At 42.6% G+C, this 11,082-nt stretch overlaps 2 protein-coding genes across 3 annotated transcripts; both read left to right on the plus strand.

Moving 5' to 3' along the window:
- Window positions 1-58: 58 nt before the first annotated feature.
- Window positions 59-4,034, plus strand: otud6b (OTU deubiquitinase 6B). 2 transcript variants are annotated; one of them, XM_029122797.2, is made up of 9 exons: window positions 59-302; window positions 595-693; window positions 1,122-1,276; window positions 1,445-1,549; window positions 1,848-1,995; window positions 2,632-2,796; window positions 3,043-3,104; window positions 3,261-3,367; window positions 3,520-4,034. In XM_029122797.2, exons 2-9 carry the CDS (start codon window positions 624-626, stop codon window positions 3,662-3,664), a joined length of 957 nt encoding a protein of 318 aa, XP_028978630.2. In that variant the 5' UTR covers window positions 59-302; window positions 595-623; the 3' UTR covers window positions 3,665-4,034. The 2 variants fall into 2 exon arrangements, with proteins under 2 accessions (XP_028978630.2, XP_028978629.2); XM_029122796.2 differs by lacking the exon at window positions 59-302 and having other exon boundaries at window positions 347-693.
- A 666-nt stretch (window positions 4,035-4,700) lies between these two features.
- On the plus strand, window positions 4,701-8,426 carry lrrc69 (leucine rich repeat containing 69). The gene is made up of 8 exons (XM_020050146.2): window positions 4,701-4,957; window positions 5,114-5,240; window positions 5,387-5,459; window positions 5,839-6,034; window positions 6,373-6,444; window positions 6,610-6,711; window positions 7,002-7,181; window positions 7,886-8,426. The coding sequence occupies exons 1-8, from the start codon at window positions 4,781-4,783 to the stop codon at window positions 7,994-7,996; spliced, it is 1,038 nt and encodes a 345-aa protein (XP_019905705.2). The 5' UTR covers window positions 4,701-4,780; the 3' UTR covers window positions 7,997-8,426.
- Window positions 8,427-11,082: the final 2,656 nt, after the last annotated feature.

An 11,082-nucleotide genomic window follows, 5' to 3' on the forward strand; every position in this document is an offset into this window, starting at 1 on the left:
GAGCGAAGCAAGGAGACTCCCTTACCGACATATCCCCGTAGTGCAAAACAGTTTACTGTGCTAATATATTAGTTATTATATTCTGTGTTTATTCCGTGTCTTTGTCATTGTAAAAGAGGATCCATTATTCAAGATTTGAGATGCTGCTCTTTTCATAATAACCTTTACTGTTATCAGTCATTGGGTACCAATTGATGTCGGATCTGTACGATCTGTGTCAGCCTTTAAATCGTTTTGTGAGTGATTTGATGTATCGGTGGAAAGATCTAGGTAATGTTTTTTTTCACGTACATTTAACATTGGTAAGTCTATAACCTACTCCCGAACATGAAGACACACTGAACGCATCCAATTTGTCAACTAGAAGATAAAACTAACTAACCAATCAAATAACGAAACGGTTATGAAGCAATGACCAGTGAAATCGCGATATTTCAGTAGACGGAAGTATTGTACTCAGCACGTTTTAATGGATGGATAGCTTACTGGCTAGCTGAGATGGCTAGCTTACATTTTATCTTTGATATAAAATAAATAATGTTCGGATTTTACATACCAGCGCAGTCATAACGTTAATTTATCTACATGTTTCAGTATTTCTAAAATAAACATTGTTTCGAGTCATGGAAGAAGTAGAGTCAGCTGAGGAGATTTTAACCAAGCAACATCGAAAAGAAAAGAAGGACCTGCAAGGTACTGTACAGTACCTGACTCTAGTGCTTAGCACCCTAAGTGAGACTGAAATGACAAGGTTCTTATAATGAGGGAATATGAGTTTTAGAGTTTGGTTCTCAGAATGAACACATTACTTACTGCTTGGAATTTGCTTAGCTAACTGATTAAACGGTTCTAATAATGTACATATGAAAATAGTCTTATACCTCGGGGTTATTTATTGGTATTTATAACTTCTCTTTCATGAATACTTAGTATTTATTTGTAAGGTAAAAATAATAATAGTTTGGTGTTATTCTAGCTAACATTATCTGATAGCTAATACATCCAACTAGATAGATTGTGAAAACGGCATCATAGATAACTGTTAGCTTATTGTTACAGCTGTTTTAGACTATTACTTTATTTTGAAGTGGGACTTTTCAAACCACTTGCACATGTTTCAGCAAAAATCCAGGGCATGAAAAATGCTGTTCCGAAAAATGACAAGAAGAGGCGGAAACAGCTGGCCGAGGACATTGCTAAGTTGGAAACTGAACTCAATCAAAAACACGAGGAAGAACTCAAACTACTGAACTCTTCAAGTGCTGGAGGAGAAAAGGTAACTGTTGCTTACATAAATGCAAAGGATGTTAGTAGCACTACTCGATTGTGATAAACGCTGTGTTCTTTTGTTCTGATATTCTGTGTGATCATTATTGACCCAATCCTAAAGTCAGGCATACATTGTTTGCTGTATTCAATAACATTGATGTATATTTCCTATGAGGTGGAAGAGGTTGTGAATGGAGTGGACTTCCTTGCTTTGGAAGGAGAAGAGGAGCTGAGAGAAGCTAAACAAGGACGAGGCCCATCCAAAGCTCAGAAGAGAAGGGTGAGCTGTATAGTCCTCTAAAGGGATTTTTGAAATAATGCTGCTGAGCCAAAACGACTTTCTGAAAAGTACTTTTACGTTTATTCTGATACCTGCCCCATGTCATCAAAACCACTCACTCATGAACATGATCTATAAGGCCCTTTTCATGGCCTATTCACTCCCCATCATTTTGCTTTTCAAATGATGGTTTTCTATTGAAATGATCACGGAGTCTGGTTGAAACCTTATATCACATCACAAATAGACAAGAGGATGTCTCTGGTTTAGATTCCGTGTTCACTCCCCTCCCTCCCAGGACAAGAAAGCCGCTGCTGAGAAGGAGAGAGAGAGTCGTATAGCAGAGGCTGAGGTGGAGAACCTGTCTGGCCTGAGACACCAGGAGGGGCTGAAGCTGGCCCAGAAGCTGGCAGCACGGCAGCTACAGATCAAGGAGATTTCCTCAGGTAGGCAGCCCCTCTGGTTGAGACACAGCCCAACTCTGACATAATGTACCTCAGGTAGGCAGCCCCTCTGGTTGAGACACAGCCCAACTCTGACATAATGTACCTCAGGTAGGCAGCCCCTCTGGTTGAGACACAGCCCAACTCTGACATAATGGACCTCAGGTAGGCAGCCCCTCTGGTTGAGACACAGCCCAACTCTGACATAATGTACCTCAGGTAGGCGGCCCCTCTGGTTGAGACACAGCCCAACTCTGACATAATGTTGCAGGTTCCAATCCCACTTTCAAGTGGAAAGTCAGGTGATGAGAATGAGGGTTGGTGGTATCATTCTAGATTGCCGTTGTGCCCTTGAGCAAGGAATTTCCGTTGTTTCTTATTCTGAGAGTGTTGCACTACAATCTTCCCAGAGCTTCACTCCCCTTGCAGTGTGTGTGTGTGTGTGTGTGTGTGTGTGTGTGTGTGTGTGTGTGTGTGTGTGTGTGTGTGTGTGTGTGTGTGTGTGTGTGTGTGTGTGTGTGTGTGTGTGTGTGTGTGTGTGTGTGTCAGGTTTTGGGCTCTGAGCATGAAGTTGCATTAGGGCACATTTTCTTTTCTCTGCAAGATAACGGACGACTCTACTGTTCTCCTGCTGCTCAGACGGTCACTGTATGTACCGTGCTGTGGAGGACCAGTTGGCCCAGCGCGGATTGGGTCTGAACCTGAAGGAGCTCCGGGCCCAAACCGCACAGCACATGAGGAGCCACGTGGACAACTTCCTCCCCTTCCTGACCAGCAGCGCCACCGGGGACCTGTACTCATCTGGTAGGGATGGAGGCCTTTCTGTTTCTACTGGGTTGGAATGTGTGGATGTATGCAAGGTTTTCTTTATGGTTTGTCACGTCCACCTGTTGCTGTGACTTAACTCTAGTTGGGGTCTTCTGTATAGTCACTCTTGCTTCTGTCAGATATTTATTTGTGTTTTGGTGTCGGTTTAGTGCTTGAAGTGCTTCGGTGAATAGCGTGGTTGTTCCTCAAGTTGTGCTGAAATCCCTGTGTGTGTGTCTCTAGATGAATTTGAGAAGTACTGCAGTGATGTAGAAGACACCGCCGCTTGGGGGGGGCAGCTTGAGGTACCCAACACTTTTACTTCCTCCTCTGGAACTTGGTCTGGTGGTCTACCACGTTAGTTTGTGGTCAGGCAGATTGTTTGGTGATCTGGTACTTTATGCGATCCAGATGTTTGTAATCTGGCGTAATGTTGTAATGCTTAATTTTTTCCCCAACAGCTCAGAGCTCTGACACAGGTCCTCCAACTGTCAATAGAGGTGATCCAAGCAGATTCTCCAGATATAATCATTGGAGAGGAGTTTGACAAGCCACCCATCACTCTTATGTAAGAACCATTCAGGAAACATCTAACCCACACTGATATTTGTAGCTCAGACTAGGCATTGGATTTACATTACGCTTCAAGCCTGTTCTTCAGTTTTATTGAAATCCATTTGTTTAAAAGCTAAATAGTGCCTGTAAATGTTCTTGTTTCAGTTACATGCGTCATGCCTATGGACTTGGAGAGCACTACAACTCTGTTCAGCCCCTGAAGAGGACAGCTGAAGCCGTCGCTGACTTTAATGAGATGGTTGTTGGAGCAGGGATGGATGTTGAAGAACATCATGGTCGAGACTTTTAAATCGCAGTGTCAAACATCAACTTGAGTTTACTCCTGGAATGCTGTCCCTCTATTTCCCCGAAGGATCCATTGTTATGGTCATCATGTGTGTGTTTGTGTGTGAGAATCTGTGGGACAGTCAGTAGGCGTAGCAGCACTTCACTTAGCTGGTGGAGAATGAGGGAAGACACCATCCCAGGGAGCTGAGGAAGAATTGAAAATCACTTTGAACAAATCTCACCAGTGCTTGTGAATGTTCCTGATGTCATCATGAAAATGTTCCCTGTAATGCATTTGGTGATGTGTCTTTATGAACGCACCATCAAAAGGTGATCTTATTTGCTGCTGGTGGTCAATATTGTCTTGTACAATAAACCAATCAAAATATTTTCTTGCTGTTTCAACTCCAAAACTTTTACAACATATTGTCTTTTATTAATTGGTGACCAATGTCCAATGCATAGAAATATTATCTAGATATGATTTATATTGTACTATTTAAATTATGACTGTTTTGTGTTAAATCTTAAATGTGGTACATCTCTGACATTGCCACCAGAGAACCTAAGTCTGTTCATGATGAAACATCACAGCAACCTCCCTCAGATACCTTCTGACAGTCTACACCAGCTGGCTCCTTGCTTTGGCGGTGTTCTCAGATCCCGTGTCCAGTTGTTTATATATAGATATACTGTGTCCCGTCTCAATCTCCACATACTCTAACTGGCACCTGCTGATTCAAAGGCAGTCTGGTGGCTACCACATGAAGCTGGTTGAGAGAATGCAGAATGTACAAACCTGGTCTTCAGTGATTCCATACGTGTACTTTTAAAGTTTTAATGTCTTCAGTGTTATTATATAATGTTGAAATTAGAAAGGGGGAAATAAGCTTGAATGTGTGGGAGTGTCCAAACTTTTGAATTATACTGTGGATAGGTTTTTCAATTCCAATGTGTACAATTTACGTTAGGGACATGAGAGTTGACTAAGTAATGTCCAGTAATATTTTGTAATACATGTTTCAAGAGACACCACAAGAGGTCACTAAAGGTTTGTTCATTGGATTTTGGTCCGTCGAAAAGCATCTTGTTTCTATGGGAACGTGTCCCGGTGTGGGGGCTGTCAGTGTATCCAACAATGGCTAACAATTTAGTAATCGGAGCTTTGCGGGCTAAGGCAAAATCGTTTAACTTGAGCTCAAAGAAAATGCACAACGTTCCCAAATCCGTTGCCAGATTAACAAATGTTTTGAACCTTCAGCTGAGCAATAACTGCCTCTCAACGCTGCCCATGGAATTGCAGTCCTTAAAACACGTAAGTAACGTTAGCTAGACAGACATGCTTAAATTCCATACAAAAACCATGTTAGCCAGTATGCCTTGTGTGACTTGTCTGTGCTATGTTCACTATGTTTTTGTTTTGCCTAGCTAGCTGTGTTGCTTTTTTGTCCATTTTTATGATCTTTCAAAGTTGACAGAACTCAATTTGGGAAACAATGCCCTGAAGGAGATTCCGTCTGTACTGAGGTACCTGAACTCCTTGAGAAAACTTTATTTATTTGGCAACCACATTACCCACTTACCACCGGACGTCTTGGGTAAGATGTCCTGCTGTCAATGTACTGTAGGTTATGAGTAGAACCGAGGGCCATTACTGGGCTTTCACTGCTGTACAGTGCCATGATAATCACTAATCAAACATAATGAGAGACGAAGAGACACTTCATTATATTGTCTCTTACAGAAAAACTTTCAAAACTGGTTCTCCTCAATCTGAACCACAATCAGATTGCTGTCCTGCCGCCGGAGATCAAAAGGTGCCAAATATTTATCGAAAATTGTACAGTTTTCAGTTAAGGCATTTAGCCGATGCGCTCACCCGTAGCGACTTAATGCATATATTTCTAGGTAGAGCACACTACACAGTAGTAGTACGTACACTCCATTAATAGTAATTGATTACTATTAATAAGTTATCTGGATAAGATGTCCAACCCAGTTGCTGTAGAATAACCCGGGTAGCACTGAAAGCTGTGTTTCCTAGTGGTGTGAGCGGAAGAGCTGGTTGATGGGAAAACTTGGGGAGAATATTTACAGCAAGTGGAGTATAAAACCACCAGCATTGGACCAAAATACAGATTTAGTGGTGGGTTAACCTACCGACATATCTCTTGACTGCATGTTTCGTTTTCTCAGTCTTTGTAACCTAGAGACACTCAGTCTCCTGGACAACCAGTTGGTGGAGATTCCTGTGGAGATAGGCTTTCTCTCAAAGATGATCGAGATGAATCTGACCAACAACAGCCTGGTGCGACTGCCAAAACAGATGTCCAGGCTGACCCAGCTGGCCAGATTATACCTGGCCAGGAACAAGCTCACAGAGCTTCCAGAGGTGGGTGGATGCTGTTCAGGCTTTTGTATTTAGCGCTGTATGTTTACGTTGTTAAAGTGATGTTCACTCCTCAGTTGCACAAGCTACTCAACTTCTTTTTCTTTTAGAATTTCCGCTTGTACCCGCATAACAATTAATCCCACGTGTACTTAATCCCTAATACTCTATTTGCACTTCTGGTTAGACACACTTGTGCTTATTCAGTGACAATAAAGTTGAATCTAATCTAATCTTGAATCTAATAGCTTCATACGTTAGCAGTCTTACCAAATGCTACTGTTGTATGACTTGTGTTTCTTTGCTTTCCCTGAGGCTTCGCTCCTTCCTCCATTTCACAGGGTGTTGTGGCGCTCACTGAACTCAGGGTTTTGGATGTAGCTGGAAACCGTTTATCCATATTTCCTGTTGATGTAAGTACAGTTTTGTTTGCCACAATATTAGTACAATAGGGTGTGACATTAAGATCAATGTTGTACCCTGTTGAACACAGTGGATAACAGAATTGTCTTTGGATAATAGTGTCTGCAAGATCTTTTTGGTATTGGCAGTAGCAGTAATGATGTTAATATCTACAGTTCCAGTATCTAAAGTTGACCGAGCTCCTCTGTGAAGGAAACCCATTTGTGAAGTGCAAGCTGATGGAATCTGTTCAAGTTCTTGAGGTGCTGTCATTAAAGGTAATCAACTAATTCTCTACTAAAGCCAGAAACAGCAGTTGAAACCATGGCAAGGCATCCTGCCCTTTGAACCCAACTGCCCTTAGGATCATAGGATCGTTGGTTTCAGCGCATGCTGTCGAAATCAGACAAGCTAGCCTAGTTGTGACTGTGGACATCACATCCATGTTCCCAGGACCAGTCAGCCTAGTCACAAGCTTTAGACAGTACCACAGGACACAACACGGTCCACATCGAGACCCAAACCAACCAGTACTGACCCGGTACCTGCCCCTGTGTCCCTGGTCCAGGAGCTGGCGGCCCGTCTCATCTTGGTGGAGGGCAGGAGTAGGTTCTCAAAGGTCCACAAAGCCCTGGTCCACTACCCTGAGCTGGCCCTGATGCTGTCCGAGTGGGGTCGCTGTGCCCTGTGCCTCCAACCCTTCCTCACCACCTGGCTGGAGTGTGTGGTCTTCATCAACCTCCGGAAGGTACCGTGAATGCTGGAGAAACTGAGGTGATGGGCGATGCTGGCTGCCCCCTGACCGCGGCACCCACCGCTCACGATACGGTTGAGGGAACCCTTTCCTTCATTACTTACTGGGAATAAGGTCAATGGTTGGGATTAGGGATGTGAAAAGGAAGTGAGGTCTTATCTCTGTTAAATGGCAATGATCTGTCAAACCCCGCCCCTTAACTTATTCTACCATTAATTATATAAATGTTTGTATTTACGAATGTTTACAATAAATAAAATTTTTACTTTCGAAATTGTTTATCGTCCACACACGGGCCTAAAATCACGGTCCCGGTTTAGGCACCCAGTCCTGATCTGTTGAAAGGCAAAAACCCAAAGATAATACTGCTGCTGCTGAATTTTCTGTGAGCTTTGTCCAATTCTCCTTTTTTTTTTTTGTCAGAGATTTGATGTGCTAACCTGTTATGAACCTGGTCCATATCGGGAACATTATAAGCTAGCTGTGCGCTGATCTTATGATGCTTATTTAGACACATGAATGCTGTATATGCTACAGTAAGACAGATAAAGACAAAAATACAGTCTGTCTCCTAAACAAATTCCTGTTGTGTCTGTAGGTTGGTGGTGTGTCATCACAGTAGCACACACAAGCAGGATATCAACTGAAAGTGTTTGATCATTTGGTTAGTCTGGATTTACTCCACCTTTCTCTGACAGGAAATGAAGGTGAGAAGTTCTCACACGACGATCCCGGTTCGCGTTCTCCTCTGCTCCTACCGGTGTTTCAACCAGACTGGACATCCGTACTATGCCATTGGATCTTTCTGAAGAGGCGTGTCCATTAAACGCTCTGTTTTGGGAATGTCCTTGTCCTTTTACCGGCCTTGTCCTTTTAATGTGTGTTATGTGAACATCCACCAGGGGTCAGCAGAGGACCGTTCCACGAGGCCAGACAATTATTCACTTCTTAGACAGTTTCTCAACCTGAAAATAGTCTGTGGACCGAGATGAAACTCTAATCACTGTTCGGTTCTCTTTAAACAGACGTTTTATTCTTCATTTTGCTTTCACCATCGGCAGCTGAACACCAGTGAGAGTAAAGGGGCATGTCTCCCATGGGCTTGCTTACTTGGTGGTAGAGCTTGGTGCTTGTGGGGTGTGATTCCCTCAGTGGACCAGCACGATAGTGTCTGCATGCAGTACTGTAAGTCGCTCTGGGTTTCATTACTAAAATCTAAATAAAAAGAAAAGATAATGATTGTTTTGTTACCCTAAAAGTTTGTGTAAAGTGGTGTTTGTCTTATGAACAGGATACACGGGATGTTCTGAGTGTTTACCTACAATAAAATAACAGAATTTATTTTATTGTAGGTAATTACCTACAATAAAATAACAGAATTAATAAAGAAATAACAGTAAAAATACTAAATAATTTGGATGTTGATATTAATATTACTGCAAATACATCTGAACAAAGCAACTTTGTGTATGAATTGACCAGAGTGAATTGACCAGAGTGAATTGACCAGAGTGTTCATTATGGTAACTAGCCAGGCTGACCCCCACTTCCTGTGTGTTTAATAGTGGTGGCTACATTAAACTGAGGTTTAATGGCTGGTTTTAAAGAAAATTTAACAACAAACTGTAAACTACTTTCATGGTGAGGAACCATCTAAAATCTAAGAATAAGGACAGTCCCCTCTCTTAAAAAATTCCCTGCAAAAATATTTCTCCTCAAATATATTTTAAACATGAGCTGGTAGATTTTTATATCTTCATTACCTCAGTGTGTATTCCTCTCCATCCCTATTCTCTTGTCATCAGCGTCGTTGATCTATCTCTCTCCAAAAGCTCATCTTCATTTCCATCTCCTCCAGTCTCGATCAGGCCGATGGCATCTGTTCTCTTCCAACCTGAGAGAGACAGAACTTCACTCCTCTGAATTAATTTCTCATCTCTGCCTCCAGAGTAGAAAGCGCAACTCATTGTGGAAGTCTACAGTGGCGTCATCCCAAACGGCGTCCTATTGCATATGAAGTGCACTGCTTTTTAGTACTACTGACTGCAGCCCTATGAAACCTGGTGAAAAGTAGTGCACTTGATACAGCACTAAGTACTATTTGGGATGCAGTCACTCTACAGGGAGACAGACAGAGTTGGTCCTGGCTCATGAATTATGCATAAGGTTTAATTGCAAACCCAGAAACTAATGACTTTGGACCGGTAACAGCAGGGGGAACATCCATCTCTGCAAACTGAATGAAAAATCAGTTTGGAAAAAAGGAGCTCGCTAATTGATGAATAATTAAGGCCGTGCATGGAAGGACTTCTCGGAGCTCAAAGCTTTAGGGCATAATTGTGACATTTTGTTTCAATCAATCCCAAAGTGCTGTAGTCGGGCTGGGAGGGAAGGGGCACTTATGAGAGAGAGCCATGACAGTGGAGGGAGAGGATGTCCAGTTTGGGGGAAAAACCTGTCAGGTTTGTAGTCATTTATAATAGCTTTCAGAAAGAACACATTGACATTATAAACTATTTTAAATTCAGTGATTTTATATTTAACCATAGCTGTTAACATGGACATTCACTTTCCTGCCAAAGTGACATTTTCCTAATGCTCAGCTAGCAGCAGGAATTCCTTGGATTGTACTCTCAGCAAAACAAGGCAGAGAACAGTACTTAGGGAGAACTTAGAGCACACATGCTGCTGTCGCAGGAACCAAAGTGATTGACAACTGACTAAAGCTGTCCCTCTCATTGTGGGACAGAGAGGCGTTGTTGTCAAAGACGGGCTGTTTCGAACAGCTTACTTTCTGAAAAGGTCTGGGTTAGAGGTTAGAGAAACTAAATGTCCAGTGCTCTATGAAAGACATCAGAGGCAACCACTGGTACAATATTACATCTGATTGACATTCACACAAATTAATCACCCAATCAGCGTGACCTCATCATGAAAACTGATGATGACTGCTGATGTCTTGGACATGGGGTGAATGTTGTTGGTGACTTGAAATAAATGTCCCACAAAACCAGAGGGAGTGGAATAACAACGCTATTCAAGCATTGGTCGAGTGGCTAAGCTCGAACACACCAGGTGACATTAACTTTCTGAGTCGAAGAGTGTGTGTTGTCCTGTAGGTCAGTGTTCACTGCTACCAGACTGACCCTCTATCTGAACCACCTGCTGAACATGCTAAACAACATGTGAGACAATGCAACAGTTAGACCTCTGTCTCACAGGATGTATGGAGGACAAATCTTCCAATGGACACAGATACTGAAGAAGGTTCTGCTGGGCACAGATACTGAAGAAGGTTCTGCTGGGCACAGATACTGAAGAAGGTTCTGCTGGGCACAGATACTGAAGAAGGTTCTGCTGGCCACAGATACTGAAGAAGGTTCTGCTGGCCACAGATACTGAAGAAGGTTCTGCTGGACACAGATACTGAGGACAAATGGACAACCGCTGGCTTTGGAGTCTGATCAGACTGGCCAGATCTCAATGACATGTTCAACTGGACTGGAGCTCAGATGAATACTGACCAACAGAACGTTGATCCAATGACTGCCTCTGATGCACTTATGGCAGACCACTTTGTGTTGCAGAGGCTTCTGTCACCCATGATGGGAGGCTTCATCCAGAATCTCTTTGATTTTGGGTGGATGAAGCTGGCAGCCTCAGACGGCTGGTAGGACCCACTGCTCTGGAATGAGCTGACCAGCAGATTTCGCTGTGGGTGTAGTGAATAGCTTATGCCTCGATTTCCAAACAATGCAGTCTGTTAAATAAAGTGACTTGAATATAAAGAAAAGAGAAAATGCAATTACTGATTAAAAAAACGCCAAAAAGATAGCTAAAGTAAACAGGATATACAAAATAGAAAGGGAGGGTGTTTATGATGAACATGCTACTG

The sequence above is a fragment of the Esox lucius genome, chromosome 10 (assembly GCF_011004845.1).
Source record: "Esox lucius isolate fEsoLuc1 chromosome 10, fEsoLuc1.pri, whole genome shotgun sequence".
Classification (NCBI taxonomy): Eukaryota; Metazoa; Chordata; class Actinopteri; order Esociformes; family Esocidae; genus Esox; species Esox lucius.